Source organism: Glycine soja, chromosome 11 (genome assembly GCF_004193775.1).
Source record: "Glycine soja cultivar W05 chromosome 11, ASM419377v2, whole genome shotgun sequence".
NCBI lineage: Eukaryota > Viridiplantae > Streptophyta > Magnoliopsida > Fabales > Fabaceae > Glycine > Glycine soja.
This window is the reverse complement of record NC_041012.1, coordinates 9,882,350-9,900,000: the sequence shown is the minus strand read 5'-3', so window position 1 is coordinate 9,900,000 and position 17,651 is coordinate 9,882,350. Positions and strand designations below refer to the sequence as shown.

Sequence of the window (17,651 nt, the reverse complement as noted above, 5' to 3'; positions counted from 1 at the left end):
ATACAGTGAGAAAGACAAGATTATAGATAATATTGTTTGTAGTGGCAATCACACATTTTGTTTCTTCGATGGGGATACCATATCGTCTGTTATTGTACTTCTTCCATTCTATTTTCTAATAACACTCTGCATGTTTAGGAATGATTATTTTCCCAGAAATAATCACCATCTTCTTCAAAATCTACCTTAGGAAGTTGACAAAGTAAGTGATTATTTCTTCCAGTTAGACATGCACTTGATCTGGTAGGCAGAGAACATGAAAAATGCATATACAACATAGTAGAAAGATGAATTTGATATCACATTTAAAATCAATGGAATACAAGATTAAAGAAAAGCATTTTGAACAGATTTTTTTTCAAAATGATCCAAAACTGATAATAGAAAACATTTTGAGCAGATTTTTTTCAATTAAAAATATTTTTTAATTCAACTAATTAAAACTAATTTATGAGAGAAACAAAGACTCATGTACGTACGAGGCCCCAAAACTTTTAATTAATATGATTTTAAACTGCCTCAACTGCTTCATTGCCTTCGTTGCCTTCGTGTGGTTCCCGCAGTGGAGCGTGGTGAGTGTGCGCTCGCATTTGAGCTTGATTGTGGAGTAATCGGACCCCTCGGATTGGAGCGTGGCCAATTTGATCATCCTAGGGTTGTGATAAAAAACATTGCACGTGGTGTAGGCGTCCGGCGAGGTGGCAACACCGTTGGCGGTGGCAGCCGTGAGGGATTGTTTCGAGCGCGACACAGTGTTTCACTTTTTGTGCCCCATCGACGATTGAGTTCATGCAAATCCAAATCGCGTGCATAAAAACACGTGCGAGAACCTGCAAACGTGCCTGTGTATAGAAGTGATGCAACAAATGAAGAAATAGAGAGTGAGTTGACCTAGATAAGTGTAGAAGCAAGCGAGTAAGTGGTGGGCGAAGACGGTGGAAGAATCTAGAAGGTGGTGAGAAATAAAAGAAGAAGAATCATCATCGTTGGAGCAGCGGTAGCCGAGGATGGCGTGGAGCTAGTTGCAAAAGTGGGTGATGCTGGTGGCCAAGGCAAGAGGAAATGCAAGAGGCTGAAGGGGCTCTAGGGATTTCAAACGCGGAGTGGCAATTATGTAATTAAGCGAAGAAAAACAATGACGTTTTTATGTATAAACCCGTTGTGGTTTACGTTGCTCCTAGTACATTCTAAGGCAGTTCTTGGAACCGCCTTAGAATGTGTGTCATAAAAAAAATTCTTCTTAATTACAAAATTGTCACCGCGTGACATTCTAAGACGGTTACGTATAACCGTCTTAGAGTGTGTGTCGTAAAAAATCAATTTTTTAGTAGTGTAGGAAGAGGTAGAATGGCTTGAAACACACACACACACACATATATATATATATATTAAGGAAAAATGTTATTTAGCATGAATGTTTATTTTTGTTTTCATGCAATTCGTGCCTGATAATTTTTGTACTACGTAGCATTGCTCGTATATTGAGAGGTGAGGGGTCTATTTCCAGAGCTCTAGCCGATTCGTTTCATTCCATTTCTCTTCCATTTTCTTTCATTTCATTCACCTTTTATATTTGTAAGCTTCTCATTACAATGATAGTCTAAAACCCACTGTTGTTGGGATCTCTACAAACCAAACTCTCTTGATGTAATAATTCTAACTATTTATTTAATGCTATGTTGATATTATTGTTCTTTTCCGTGCTTATTATCATGTCTGTGGTCTGATCATCCAGTCTCATGTAATGTTTTAGGGTTTTGACATTGGAAAATGTTCATATTCTAGGAACTTGGAATGAACATTTAGGTAATCCATATCTTGGGATATAATGATATTATTTAGCCTGATTTATGCATCTCTGCTCGTAATACATATTATTTGATATAACTCTTAAGGGATTAAGAGTGATATTAGGTAATTTAAGCTCTCTCACTTGAGGGATAATGGCTAGAGTATATTAGTGGATGTGAGTAATAATCAATTTATTGTTAAATAGAGCAAAATCATTTAGGATTGTATCAAGAGTAGTTCTTGTAGGCTGACCTCCCAACACGTCTCATAACTCATTAGCAACGTCATTTCACAACTCCGAACGTTTGTTTTGTCTTGTAGTTAATTTACATCAATTTATATTTATGCACAATCAATGAAAAAAATTTGATATGACTCATCAATTGCTTAAAATTTATATATATATATAAAGTCTGAATACAAGCAAAGTCTTTATGGACTTGACATTCAGTCTTATCATTTTCTTTATTACTTGAAAAAATTGGTACGATTGTCAAAGAGTTAAAAATAAGATGCACAATAAATTAGTTAGCAAACATAATCAATTTGTAAATGATATCACTTTATCGTAACCAAAAGTTTTTTTCATTCTTATTATAACAATAACAATAACAATATATAGCAGCTATAATCAACTGATACACATCTTTGTTTCACCTCTCAGTCCAATGGGACCTCTTTAGAATAAAAGAATAATCAATACCCTCTAAGTCAAATTAGGACCTCTTTAGAATAAAAGAATATCAAAGAAAAACCAAATAATTATTTACAAATATAACCAATGAATAAACGAATTTCATATTATTTACTAGAGCTATAAAGTCTTCTTTCTTTCTTGAGAAAATTCTTGAACCATTGCGCTGAAAGCTTTTGGTATCTCTTCAAACCATTTTTGTAATCCACGAAGATCATCCCAAAACGTGATGTATAACCTGAAGACCATTCAAAATTGTCGAACAAAGACCATACATAATATCCCTTCACATTTGCGCCATTCCTACATAATGTAAAAATTAAAAAAATGAAGTTGGAATACAAAATAACATAAACCTTTTCTACAAATAAAATATTAATTACTTACCTAATTGCGGATTGAAGATAAAAGAGATGACGGTAATGATAATCAATTCTAAAGGTATCTATAAGAGATTCCTCAAGTGATAATGTTGGTTCATTATACTCATTTATACCTATAAATTGAGAGAAGGTAAAATATAAGTAAGGACACATTATCATTTGGTTAGGAAAATTAAAATTCATGTAGAATAGTATATGTCAGTGCAATAAAGGAAATCAAGTATTTAGAGAAGTGTTATTTACCATTTTCAGTGATGTAAATCAAAGGATTATTGTACTTTTCTTTGGTATATAATAAAAGGTCACGAATTCCTCTTGGATAAACATATAACCAATCAGAAGCAATCTGCATAATTACGAAAAAAAAAGAGTTAGTTTTTATATTTATCAAAAGTAATGATTTAACTAGAAGAACATTTGCATGTTTTGGTGTATACACACACCTTTATTCCAATAGGTTTCCCATCACGTTCATCTGTAATAATCAATCAAAAACATAAAAGACAAACCATTGTCAGCCACAATCATATTTAATAATGAATACATGCAATTTAGGGAATTGATAGAATGATAGACAATTGAAGTCCTTACATGCAGGAGTGACAAGAGAATCTGTTAAGTAGCTAGGACGGGCTTCGCTTAGATCAGGTGCGTCAGAGGCATATGTTGTAGAGTAATAGTTTAGGCCAATAAAATCAAATGAACCAATAAGTAGTTTGGATTGCTCTGCAGTAAACTTTGGTAATCTTGTCCTCACAAGTGATCGCATGCTGTTGGGATAGTCTCCAGATGTTAATGGATCCATAAACCTGAAATAAAATAAATTAGTTGTCAATTCAATTTTTTTGTTCAACAGGGCATGCATTCTCAACATCAAATAAAGTTACATAAAGGGAAAGATCAACTCTTACCATCCATACATGAAGTCAATTGCTCTTTCTGTAGCCTTTTGATCAGATTTGGTATCTCTGAGCGGCAAAAACCAATTAGCTACCAAGGTTATGCCTATCACACCATTTTGAGATGCCTGCATACATTGTATTTAAATATTTAGTTAGAAAACAAAAATGTCAAACAACCTTTATGAGAATTTCCTTTTTCTAATTCCTGGCTCAAGGTAAAGTTTAATAAGGCAAAGTGAACCTTGTAGCATATCTAAAAGATTAAGAACAAATAAACTAACCTGGTACTTGGTCTTGTACACACGAACAGCAGCTGCATGAGCAAGAAGTTGGTGATGTGTAACCAAGTAAGGCTCCGTTGAAGAATCACCACCAGTGCAATTCAGATTCATCCATGCAGAACAACGGCCAGGTGCCATTCGCCCATTTGCATAGCCATTTTGGCTGTAACTCCATGGCTCATTCAATGTAACCCAATACTTCACCCTATCGCCAAATTCCCTGAAGCAAAGTTCTGCATAGTCTCGAAAATCTTTCCTGAAGATCAATATATGTTTGTTAGACAAATTATATTCATATCTAGATGTTAAATATAATGTGCTAAGTACACAAATAAGCTATGTATTAGAATTGAAACTTACACTATGCGCGGACTTAAAAAGCCACCATACTCATCTTCTAAAGCTTGAGGAAGATCCCAATGAAAGAGAGTTACAAGTGGTTGTATACCTGTAAATGTTAATATCTTATTAACTATGATTCTTAACAATAACGAAATATTAAAAAATTAAAGTCGAAGTACGCTGAAGTTGAATCAATTGAGTATAATTAAATTCTAACCATTAGCTAGTAGCTCATTGATAAGGTTGTTGTAATAGTTGATTCCTTCTTGATTGATACCTCCACTTAGCTTTCCTTCTGTAGATATATAGTTTAATTAGAAAATGGTTAATGGGTAACATCCAACTAGGGAAAATTTATTTCAAATTAGTCATTGGGTGTAAGCAAATTAACTTACTTGGGAGAATTCTTGACCAAGATATGGAAAATCTATATGAATCTAAATTCATATCCTTCATCATCCCAACATCTTTCTTGTAGTTGTGATATGAGTCAATTGCCATGTCTCCGTTGCTTCTATCCATGATCTTTCCTGGATAATTATGGGTGAAGGTATCCCATACACTTGGTCCTCTACCACCTTCCTTTGCTGCCCCTTCGAACTGGTACGAGGAAGATCCCGCCCCAAATATGAACCCTTCTGGGAAACTCTTCCGATTGAGTGAAATGTCAATAATGGGTGAAACTGTATTAACTGATTCTTCTTCGCATGTAACTTTGGAAGATTTAACAAGAACAAGAGTAACGAGGCCGAGAAGGAAATAGCCCTTGAATGCCATATTGTGTGATATGTTTTTCTTAGTTGATTGTTTTGGTGTTCTCTATCTCCGAAACCTTTCCTCTTTATATAGGAAGGAGTGGAATACCTACTGCCACTCTATGACTACGACGTTGATTCAATAATAATAATAATAATAATAATATATAGTATGCTGTCTATTGCTGACTTAGAAGACTGAGTAAACACCATGCATCTGCCTACCTTGTTTGATAAAAATCCTGTTGACTTGTTCCACACGTGTTTTTCTTACTTTGCCAATAATGTTGATTATAATAAAAGACGGCTATGTCTTTTATGCGACATTTTTTAACAAGAATATTAGCTCACATGCAAGTGATCTACTGTTGTATGGTCAAAGATAAAATAGTATAGTATAGTATTTTGAAAAAGGGAAAGCACATAATGTTCTTCACACACGAAGTTTCATGGAAGGACACGAAAATAAAGAGTTAAAACTTCCGGGAATGTTGAATCCGCGCGCATTATTTTTGTCTAACATCTCTTATATCATCACAAATAACGCTTTAGGATCAGCTGGAAAATATTAATCTAAATAACTAAAAGTTGTTTTGTTTCCTTCTGCCAGTCACTGACTTCCACAGTACTCTTTCTCAAGAATTCAGCGACCAAATTTTCCCTCTTAAACCGCACGCTCTACAGCGATGATCCCTTGACCTAAATGTCCATCCTAGCTTCATTAATTAGGCAAGCGTTGTTCAATTCTACAAATTTACACATACCCATATGCACCTCTTAGGAATCATCATGGTGTGCCAATTTACTACATTCCAGCCTCATCATTTTGTTGATCACCCCATTTAAAAGAACTTTGAACCTTTTGAATCTCATGCAAGACACTTTTGGTAATTGGCGTGGTCATGATATATAGTGTAAATGAGATATTTCTGGCTATTCCACACTTATGATGAAATTGATCATGTATATCCAGCGGCAGAGGAATCTACTTAATTAACTCCAAAATGAATGGCCAATACGGAAATATCTTATGTGAGAAATGAGATTCTTTAATTTGTTAACCACGGCTTTATTTTGAACTATTGGCAAATTTTTTGAAAAATATTAAAATTTAATTTAGAAATGAATATGGCAATTATAGAATGAAAAAGATAAGGAGTTAATAAAATATCCAAAAACGTTTTTGTTGAAAAAACTCTTAGAAACACCCACTCAAAGAATAACCCCAAAAATCACTCTCACGTGAAGAACATTTCCCACAAGAATATTGATTATTTATCCTTGTTTGAAAATCAAGATTTTAATAGAATTAATAAATTAAGATTTTGACTGATATACACACAATCAATTGAACATTAAACATTTTTGGCTAGCTAGTGGCAACCTTGTGCCGATGAAGGAGATTGCAGATTATGCATGTCGTTTATTAGTTTAAGTTTTGATGATTTCATACTTGTATATATCTCTATCTGGATGTAATTCGTTCTTTCAATTTTTGAATTGCTAGATTTTATATTTAAGGCTCATGATAAGGAATCAGAAGCAGCAAACAGAACAGGAACAATAGTTACAAAGCCAAAAACTAGGGTGCAAGGAGAAGAAAAGCCCAAAAGAAAGATTTCAAAACCATCTTACCTCAACAACTATGACTATGCATGAGGAAATGGACACAGCTAGTACCGTAATCTACTTGGTTGATGCTTGTAATCTTGCTTGGTTGATGCTTGTCTGCCAATAGGGGACAAGCCTAACAAATTAGGTTATTGTAATATTCCTATCACATGGTTCAAAAAACATCAAGAGCATTCAAGTTTGTCAATTAATTCTCATCAGAACATCAAATGGTACATATAAAAAACAATATTGTATTTATAATCGTAAAGGAAAAATTGTAATTCAATAAACATCTCAAAATAAATCTCAATTTAATCCTCTAAGAAATCCTACACATGTTCATTCTAACCCCAATTGCGATAAACGTATCCCTTACCTCTAAGCAGACTCACGTGTACATTGTGATAGTAATAGCGACATCTCTAACAGTTTCCTGAGATTTCTCCAATTTTTCCTCCGACTGTTCTGATAGGGTTCCCAAACGTCAGAGAGAAGGAGAAGAGATTGAAGCCTCCATTTTGTAATGTCTTCGTGCGATTCATTTTTCTCTCTCCACGAAAATTATTTCGCAAATCTCAAAGGTGAAGGTGTGTGGAATTAAATCTTGAACCTCATATCAAAATTTCACAATAATCCAATGGCTACGAGTCCAAGATCATAATTTTACTGAGACAGTTTTGGGTTTCTATGGAAAAAAAAGTTGCGATAAAAAGAATTTTTCTCTCAACTCCAATATCTTTTCATAATTCCCAATAGTGAGAATGTTCGTAAATGAGTTCCAACCACGGTGCTCAAATTTCATGACAATCCAATGGTGAATGGGTCCGAGATCATCATTTTTCTGAGATAGGTTTGGAGGTATGCGAGAAAAAGAGAGGATTTTGGGAGGAGGAGTGGAGAAAACGAAATTGAAAAAAAGATGAGGCATCGTCAGTCTAAAAACTGATCTAACACGTCTCTAGCTAGGGTACTTACAACTTATCATTTACTCTATTTATTTATTTTTATCATTTTATAAAAATAAACTCTATTTTATTCCCTATCAAATGAATAAATAAAATACTATTTTTATTTTCTCTCAAACTATTATTTTAATTAATAAATTTATTTCTCCTTATTTATTTGATTATAAAAAATTTATCATTTTTCTAAAGCTCTATTTATTTACAAATAACAATCCTTTTTAAATTAGTTTAAAAAAAATGAAATATTATTTGATTAGTTTGTCATTTGAATGTATACACCCAATCTATAATGAGATAAAAGTAAACATAATAGTTAAAATAGAAAGAAGAAAAGGCAATACCCGAATAAAATTAAGAAACATGCAGATGCTTGTAACATCAAGCATTTTGCAGACCGAAACGCTCTTTGCATATATAGTATTTGCGAAGCCTAACTTATAGCAACATCACAAAAGCATAACACCACATATGGTGCTGGAAAAGACTGTTCTTGTATATGATTAACAGTATAGAAAGTTTGTGCACATTTTTTTATTGATATGAACTATGAAGCTTAGATCGATTTTATAGCGTTGGTTCAGGATTGGGATAAAGGATCAATGGATGCTTGTTTTGAGTTGTATTAAATGTTGTTGTGGTGTAAGGCGTTGGGTACGTGAACTCCTTTACCCTAAATCCTCTACTTTAATGAATTTATTTTGCTGATAAAAAAGAAACACCGTAACAAAAATGGGTCATAATTAAACAAATGATAAATTACAGCAAACATCTAAGAAACATAAAATTGTGAATGTAGGAAGAGGTAGAATGACTTGAAACAATGGTCCAGTGTTATAGATGCAGCTGCGAAAACACACACGCGCACACACACACATATATATATATATATATATATATATTAAGGAAAAATGTTATTTAGCACGAATTTTTATTTTCGTTTTCATGCAATTCGTGCCTGATAATTTTCTAACAGAGGTAGGAACGAAGACCCACCACCTGTGACTCGAGAGGAACATCCGCGAAGGAATATCACGCGACCTAGGCACTTGGAGAGTTATGTATAATTGTCCAGCACGTGACTGCATGCATGCATGACAATAGATAGTTAAGTCATGACTTGTGAACCATGGGTTAGTTCGTTGAACCATTGGTTAATTAGTTGAGCCATTGGTTAGTTAGTTGCAACGGCGTAAGCTGTTAGTTAGAAACTGTTAGAGTTGTTAGCTATCTGAAAACAGTGTAAACCCATTGTATAAAAACTTGGTGCATATTCGAATAAAGCAGAGAAACATTTCGAGAAAGCTAGCTTTAGCGAGGAGGGACCTTGACCTCGAACCAAGTAAATCCATCGTTCTCGCTTACCCACCTTCACCAACGCACAACAGAGAGTTCCCCCCAAGAATTCGTGAGAGATTCAAAAGTGTGTGATCAAAGAGGTGCTTAATTAATCTTTTCATCTTTTATATAATTTCTTGCTTCCTTAATTTTCACATTCAGAATTCAAGCTATATCCTCATGTACCTTTAGTTTGCCTCATCACTTAATTAAGTTTATTTCTGTTTGGATGTGTTTGACCATGATTTCATATGGATGTGTTTAAATCCAGCACATCTTTTCTCTGTTAGTTTCTTTAATTGCTACATTGTGTAGTGCTAATAGTTTGCAGGTTCGTATTATTTCTATTTTCTAGCCACACGATGAGAACAAACTAAGGGTGAGCTTTATTATCATTAACTTAAACAAAACCCCCCAATATAAATGATAAATGTTATGCCTACGTTATTTGTATATTTAAATCACATAATAATTATCTAATTTGTTTCTCTTTTATTGCTTCTTTTGAGTCAAAACAATAGGAATTTAGCCTCTTCTGAGTTTTTATCCAGAAGATGCTAAAGTTGATCAAATTATAAGTAATTTTGGTTGTATTTTTTTGTAGAGATACAGCAGAGGTTTGGAAGAATATTGAAGTATTGGAGTGTCGCGCTCAACGCAATAGTCTCGCTTAGCACATCAGGATAGCTCAGTCCAAAAAGCCTACTTAGTGCAAGAAGTCATCTTGAAAGTCAGTTGCCATGTGCAAGCGCATTAAGCACGCATCCTATAGCTTAGCGCGTGATCACTTAATCTAGTTGAACATGTGTGCTTAGCGCGAGCATCACACTAAGCGCATAAAGGAGGTTCTAATTGGTCATCAAATGGAAAGATATTTTGAAGACAAAGGCATTCATTCACAACATCCTTCAAGTTGAAGAAAGGAGGAAGCAAAGGAAAACAAAGGAGCCATAGCCAGTGGAAGAAAAATCTATTTCCAGAGCTCTGACCGATCCATTTCATTCTATTTCTCTTCCATTTTCTTTCCAGAGCTCTACAAACCAAACTCTCTTGATATAATGATTCTAACTATCTATTTAATGTTATGATGATATTATTGTTCTTTTCTATACTTATTATCATGCTGATCATCCAATCTCATGTAATGTTTTAGGATTTTGACATTGGAAAATATTCATATTCTAAAAACTTGGAAATAACATTTAGGTGATCTATATCTAGGGATATAATGATATTATTTAGCCTGATTTATGCATCTCTACTCGTAATACAAATTATTTGATATAACTCTTAAGGGATTAGGAACGATATTAGGTGATTTAAGCTCTTTTACTTGAGGGGTCATGGTTAGAATATATTAGTGGATGTGGGTAATAATCAATTTAATGTTAAATAGAGAAAAATTATTTAGGATTACATCAAGAGTAGTTTAGATAGACTGAGCTCCCAACACGTCCCATAACTCATTAGCAACGTCATTTCACAACTCCGAGCATTTGTTTTGTTTTTAGTTAATTTACATCAATTTATACTTATGCATAATCAGTGAAAAAGATTTGATTTGATATATATACACTCTAAGTACAAGAGTCATATATATACACTCTAAGTACAAGAGTCTCTATGAATTCGACATTCAGTCTTACCGTTTTATTTATTACTTGAACAAATTGATACATTTGTCAAAGAATTAACAATAAGATGCACAGTAAATTAGTTAGCAAACATAATCAATTTGTAAATGATATCACTTTATCATAACCAAAAGTTTCTTTCATTCTTATCATAACAATAACAATATATAGAAGCTATAATCAACCGATACACATCTTTGTTTCACCTCTCAGTCCAATGGGACCTCTTTAGAATAAAAGAATAATCAATACCCTCTAAGTCAAATTAGGACCTCTTTAGAATAAAAGAATATCAAAGAAAAACCAAATAATTATTTACAAAACCAATGAATAAACGAATTTCATATTATTTACTAGAGCTATAAAGTCTTCTTTCTTTCTTGAGAAAATTCTTGAACCATTGCGCTGAAAGCTTTTGGTATCTCTTCAAACCATTTTTGTAATCCACGAAGATCATCCCAAAACGTGATGTATAACCTGAAGACCATTCAAAATTGTCGAACAAAGACCATACATAATATCCCTTCACATTTGCGCCATTCCTACATAATGTAAAAATTAAAAAAATGAAGTTGGAATACAAAATAACATAAACCTTTTATACAAATAAAATATTAATTACTTACCTAATTGCGGATTGAAGATAAAAGAGATGACGGTAATGATAATCAATTCTGAAGGTATCTATAAGAGATTCCTCAAGTGATAATGTTGGTTCATTATACTCATTTATACCTATAAATTAAGAGAAGGTAAAATATAAGTAAGGACACATTATCATTTGGTTAGGAAAATTAAAAATCATGTAGAATAGTATATGTCAGTGCAATAAAGGAAATCAAGTATTTAGAGAAGTGTTATTTACCATTTTCAGTGATGTAAATCAAAGGATTATTGTACTTTTCTTTGGTATATAATAAAAGGTCACGAATTCCTCTTGGATAAACATATAACCAATCAGAAGCAATCTGCATAATTACGAAAAAAAAAGAGTTAGTTTTTATATTTATCAAAAGTAATGATTTAACTAGAAGAACATTTGCATGTTTTGGTGTATACACACACCTTTATTCCAATAGGTTTCCCATCACGTTCATCTGTAATAATCAATCAAAAGCATAAAAGGCAAACCATTGTCAGCCACAATCATATTTAATAATGAATACATGCAATTTAGGGAATTGATAGAATGATAGACAATTGAAGTCCTTACATGCAGGAGTGACAAGAGAATCTGTTAAGTAGCTAGGACGGGCTTCGCTTAGATCAGGTGCGTCAGAGGCATATGTTGTAGAGTAATAGTTTAGGCCAATAAAATCAAATGAACCAATAAGTAGTTTGGATTGCTCTGCAGTAAACTTTGGTAATCTTGTCCTCACAAGTGATCGCATGCTGTTGGGATAGTCTCCAGATGTTAATGGATCCATAAACCTGAAATAAAATAAATTAGTTGTCAATTCAATTTTTTTGTTCAACAGGGCATGCATTCTCAACATCAAATAAAGTTACATAAAGGGAAAGATCAACTCTTACCATCCATACATGAAGTCAATTGCTCTTTCTGTAGCCTTTTGATCAGATTTGGTATCTCTGAGCGGCAAAAACCAATTAGCTACCAAGGTTATGCCTATCACACCATTTTGAGATGCCTGCATACATTGTATTTAAATATTTAGTTAGAAAACAAAAATGTCAAACAACCTTTATGAGAATTTCCTTTTTCTAATTCCTGGCTCAAGGTAAAGTTTAATAAGGCAAAGTGAACCTTGTAGCATATCTAAAAGATTAAGAACAAATAAACTAACCTGGTACTTGGTCTTGTACACACGAACAGCAGCTGCATGAGCAAGAAGTTGGTGATGTGTAACCAAGTAAGGCTCCGTTGAAGAATCACCACCAGTGCAATTCAGATTCATCCATGCAGAACAACGGCCAGGTGCCATTCGCCCATTTGCATAGCCATTTTGGCTGTAACTCCATGGCTCATTCAATGTAACCCAATACTTCACCCTATCGCCAAATTCCCTGAAGCAAAGTTCTGCATAGTCTCGAAAATCTTTCCTGAAGATCAATATATGTTTGTTAGACAAATTATATTCATATCTAGATGTTAAATATAATGTGCTAAGTACACAAATAAGCTATGTATTAGAATTGAAACTTACACTATGCGCGGACTTAAAAAGCCACCATACTCATCTTCTAAAGCTTGAGGAAGATCCCAATGAAAGAGAGTTACAAGTGGTTGTATACCTGTAAATGTTAATATCTTATTAACTATGATTCTTAACAATAACGAAATATTAAAAAATTAAAGTCGAAGTACGCTGAAGTTGAATCAATTGAGTATAATTAAATTCTAACCATTAGCTAGTAGCTCATTGATAAGGTTGTTGTAATAGTTGATTCCTTCTTGATTGATACCTCCACTTAGCTTTCCTTCTGTAGATATATAGTTTAATTAGAAAATGGTTAATGGGTAACATCCAACTAGGGAAAATTTATTTCAAATTAGTCATTGGGTGTAAGCAAATTAACTTACTTGGGAGAATTCTTGACCAAGATATGGAAAATCTATATGAATCTAAATTCATATCCTTCATCATCCCAACATCTTTCTTGTAGTTGTGATATGAGTCAATTGCCATGTCTCCGTTGCTTCTATCCATGATCTTTCCTGGATAATTATGGGTGAAGGTATCCCATACACTTGGTCCTCTACCACCTTCCTTTGCTGCCCCTTCGAACTGGTACGAGGAAGATCCCGCCCCAAATATGAACCCTTCTGGGAAACTCTTCCGATTGAGTGAAATGTCAATAATGGGTGAAACTGTATTAACTGATTCTTCTTCGCATGTAACTTTGGAAGATTTAACAAGAACAAGAGTAACGAGGCCGAGAAGGAAATAGCCCTTGAATGCCATATTGTGTGATATGTTTTTCTTAGTTGATTGTTTTGGTGTTCTCTATCTCCGAAACCTTTCCTCTTTATATAGGAAGGAGTGGAATACCTACTGCCACTCTATGACTACGACGTTGATTCAATAATAATAATAATAATAATAATATATAGTATGCTGTCTATTGCTGACTTAGAAGACTGAGTAAACACCATGCATCTGCCTACCTTGTTTGATAAAAATCCTGTTGACTTGTTCCACACGTGTTTTTCTTACTTTGCCAATAATGTTGATTATAATAAAAGACGGCTATGTCTTTTATGCGACATTTTTTAACAAGAATATTAGCTCACATGCAAGTGATCTACTGTTGTATGGTCAAAGATAAAATAGTATAGTATAGTATTTTGAAAAAGGGAAAGCACATAATGTTCTTCACACACGAAGTTTCATGGAAGGACACGAAAATAAAGAGTTAAAACTTCCGGGAATGTTGAATCCGCGCGCATTATTTTTGTCTAACATCTCTTATATCATCACAAATAACGCTTTAGGATCAGCTGGAAAATATTAATCTAAATAACTAAAAGTTGTTTTGTTTCCTTCTGCCAGTCACTGACTTCCACAGTACTCTTTCTCAAGAATTCAGCGACCAAATTTTCCCTCTTAAACCGCACGCTCTACAGCGATGATCCCTTGACCTAAATGTCCATCCTAGCTTCATTAATTAGGCAAGCGTTGTTCAATTCTACAAATTTACACATACCCATATGCACCTCTTAGGAATCATCATGGTGTGCCAATTTACTACATTCCAGCCTCATCATTTTGTTGATCACCCCATTTAAAAGAACTTTGAACCTTTTGAATCTCATGCAAGACACTTTTGGTAATTGGCGTGGTCATGATATATAGTGTAAATGAGATATTTCTGGCTATTCCACACATATGATGAAATTGATCATGTATATCCAGTGGCAGAGGAACCTACTTAATTACCTCCAAAATGAATGGCCAATACGGAAGTATCTTATGTGAGAAATGAGCTTCTTTAATTTGTTAACCACGGCTTTAGTCATAGCCTGTTAGATATTAATTAGAAAAATAATAATAACAAGTTTTATGAGCGTGGAATATGCAAGTTGTAAGGTTGTGAGTTACAAAGTCTTGAATAAGCAATTATGTGAACATTTAATATTCTTGAATAAGCAAATTTTGTGAGTGGTCACTCTATTTTAATATAAATAGGGGATCATACTCTTGTATTTGGTGTGACAAATGAAATAAAATCTTCTTCTTCTTCCAACAAAGTGGTATCAGAGCATGTGTATTATAGCACCATTGCACGAACATGTGTATTGAGTGAAACTGGTTCACTTGCGGCCATTTCTATTGCTGGTAAAAGAAATATTAATTGCCATTAGGAATCATTTTGCTGTAGTGTGTTCGGGCAGAAAAAAATCATTAACAATTAATTTAAGGACCCTTTGGGATGGATGGAGAAATGAACAAGTGATCCAGTATGATCACGTCATCTGTGATGTGTTCCCAAAATCACCTTGCATGGATGATCTCAAAAGCTGCCAAATGGTTATGGTCGTCCCAGATCGAGGAATAGCAGCTATTTCTAACAGTGATTGTATACCTATAATTGTTAATATTTAATAAATTATGATAATTAAAACCAAGGCAATATAATAAAATAAAATTAGAAGTACACATAAAGTTGAACCAATTGAGTTTAAATTCTAACCATTAGCCACTAGCTCATGGATAAGTTGTTGTAATAGTTAATTCCTTCTTGATTTATACCTCCACTTAGCTTTCCTTCGGTAAATATATAGTTTATTAAAAAAAATAGTTAATGGGAAATTAACATCCAACTAGGCAAAATTTAGTTCAAATTAGACATTGCTTTGTTTGCAATTAACTTACTTGGGAGAATCCTTGACCAATAAATGGAAAATCTATATGAATCCAAATTCATATCCTTCATCATCCCAACATCTTCCTCTTGTAGTGGTGATAGAGTCAATTGCCACGTCTCCCTTGCTTCTATCCATGATCTTATCAGGATAATTACGAGTGAAGATATCTGTTACTACACAATTCTTACTCAAATTCATCTATGCTGATTCATTTATTTACTCATGTTTGTACAGGTAATAACAAGCTTATGTGATCCTAACAGAATTGATTCTCCACTAATAGCAGACTTTATACCTCCACTAATATCCTGAAATAGCACTACTGCTATTCGATCCTACAGAGGCTACACAAAATCATCAAGATATGAAGGTCTGTTAGTGCTCCTCTTGGGCCTGCTGTCATGAGCTTCTGCTGCAGCTTCTTCCTATCAGAATTCCTACTACCACGCCATGACAATGACGATTTGATTTGAAAATAATAATATATGCTACCGTTGACTAGTGGACTGACTAAACACTATGCACGTGCCTACCTTGTTTGATACATATATTCTTGCTGACTTTTCCCGAGCGAGTTTTTCTTACTTTGGCCATTTTCCTAATGATGTTGATTAAGTATAATAAAAGAAAGGCTTTCCTTTAGACGACATTGTTTAACAAGAAAATTAATAAGCGCACATGTGATCTTAATTTGTGTGTGTGTGTATATATATATATATATATGTGTGTGTGTGTGTGGGGTCAAAGAGACAAAACAGTATTTTGAAAAAGGGAAAGCGCATATGGTTCTTCACACGAAGTTACGTGGAAGCTAGTAACACGAAAATTATTAAAAAAAAAAAAAAAAAGGCTGCAACCAACAACTGCACTTCCTTCCGCCTCCCCAATGAGATGCACTACGACATTAGTTTGTTCTTAGCAACGAATATTGTAGTCAAATCAATGCTTGACTAATTACATAACCTATGGTGCAGCAATATTATTTCTTAAGGACTATTAGGGCTTTCATCATATGTGTGTGTGTGTGTTCATTCGTGTTATTTGTTTCACCATTTCCACAACAATTAAATAGCAGGACAGTCACATTCGTAAGGCTTCCTGTGGCCCCGCCCCATCTATAACTGACTTTCTGTGATTTGTAATCAGTACTCTCTCATGGTTAACCTAGCTACCATATGAAAACTCGAGCATCTCTTTACTTTTTTATCAATTTAATTTTCTATTTCAATTTACCATACCAACCTTTAATTTAATTTCCATATTACTTTTTTCTTCTTACTCTTTCTTCTCTTCAAATATTTTTTAATTTCAAGTACTTTATTTATTGTTTTTATGGTAAATTTACGATTTTCATGTAATTATTCTCAACTTAATCATTTTCTTTGATTCTTCAAACCTAATTATTATTATATTTCTTTTGATTTCCTTTATCAATTTCTTCAAACTTGGTTTTAAATTTTTTTTCTCACTATATATAAGAATTGTCCGTTGATGTAGTGACTAAAGTTCACATGTCCGTTTTTATTCTAGCCACACTGAGTTTTACTATTATTAACTTTCACAAAAATCCTCCAATATAAGTTGCAGTAAATTAATAAATACTGTATAATCAATTGCAAGTGAAATCAATTGAAAATATAGAAACTAATTTTGATAGGTTTTTAAAGGAGGATAGGAAAATTGATTTGGAAAAAACTTTGAAATGTTCAATTCATCCCCTTTTGAGCACATATATATTACCCATATTGTCATCTATAACAGAAAGAATTTGATTCTAAGTCCTCACATTCCATTGAGAATTCAAACTAAGTTACTCAATAACATTAATATCAACCCTGATCATATTAAATTTCATTCTCAATACTAGGATGCCAAAACTTATACAGATATGTTATGATAGTGTTCATAAGAATATATTTATATATGTTTAAATCCATACATCTTTTCTTATATATCATTGATTTTTTACTATAAGATCGGTTCAATGATTTAGTGCTAATAGTTCGTAGGTTCGTTTTAATTCTATTTTCTAGCCACTCGATGGGATTAGAGTGAAAGTAAGCTTTACTATCATTAACTTTCACAAAATCCCCGAACATAAGATTCAATAAATTATCAAATACAATC

General features: G+C 33.4%; 2 protein-coding genes across 2 annotated transcripts; both read right to left on the bottom strand.

Annotated features, from left to right (window-relative positions):
- Positions 1 to 2,498: 2,498 nt before the first annotated feature.
- Positions 2,499 to 5,224, bottom strand: LOC114374511 (cyanogenic beta-glucosidase-like). The gene is made up of 10 exons (XM_028332169.1): positions 4,789 to 5,224; positions 4,611 to 4,688; positions 4,412 to 4,499; positions 4,052 to 4,307; positions 3,780 to 3,895; positions 3,460 to 3,677; positions 3,312 to 3,343; positions 3,112 to 3,214; positions 2,873 to 2,981; positions 2,499 to 2,788 (listed from the first exon to the last, which is right to left on the bottom strand). The coding sequence occupies exons 1-10, from the start codon at positions 5,168 to 5,170 to the stop codon at positions 2,593 to 2,595; spliced, it is 1,578 nt and encodes a 525-aa protein (XP_028187970.1). The 5' UTR covers positions 5,171 to 5,224; the 3' UTR covers positions 2,499 to 2,592.
- A 5,589-nt stretch (positions 5,225 to 10,813) lies between these two features.
- Positions 10,814 to 13,674, bottom strand: LOC114376228 (cyanogenic beta-glucosidase-like). The gene is made up of 10 exons (XM_028334230.1): positions 13,239 to 13,674; positions 13,061 to 13,138; positions 12,862 to 12,949; positions 12,502 to 12,757; positions 12,230 to 12,345; positions 11,910 to 12,127; positions 11,762 to 11,793; positions 11,562 to 11,664; positions 11,323 to 11,431; positions 10,814 to 11,238 (listed from the first exon to the last, which is right to left on the bottom strand). Exons 1-10 carry the CDS (start codon positions 13,618 to 13,620, stop codon positions 11,043 to 11,045), a joined length of 1,578 nt encoding a protein of 525 aa, XP_028190031.1. The 5' UTR covers positions 13,621 to 13,674; the 3' UTR covers positions 10,814 to 11,042.
- Between the last annotated feature and the right edge of the window lie 3,977 nt (positions 13,675 to 17,651).

Bases quoted from the DNA above. Each gene is read 5' to 3' on its own strand.
- LOC114376228 (XM_028334230.1), bottom strand. From the start codon at position 13,620: ATGGCATTCAAGGGCTATTTCCTTCTCGGCCTCGTTACTCTTGTTCTT. The intron at 12,346-12,501 runs GTTAGTTTATTT...CAATGTATGCAG, and splicing joins TGTACAAGACCAAGTACCAG to GCATCTCAAAATGGTGTGAT. The intron at 11,665-11,761 runs GTGTGTGTATAC...GTAATTATGCAG, and splicing joins GGAAACCTATTGGAATAAAG to ATTGCTTCTGATTGGTTATA.
- LOC114374511 (XM_028332169.1), bottom strand. From the start codon at position 5,170: ATGGCATTCAAGGGCTATTTCCTTCTCGGCCTCGTTACTCTTGTTCTT. The intron at 3,896-4,051 runs GTTAGTTTATTT...CAATGTATGCAG, and splicing joins TGTACAAGACCAAGTACCAG to GCATCTCAAAATGGTGTGAT. The intron at 3,678-3,779 runs GTAAGAGTTGAT...ATTTTATTTCAG, and splicing joins ATTGACTTCATGTATGGATG to GTTTATGGATCCATTAACAT.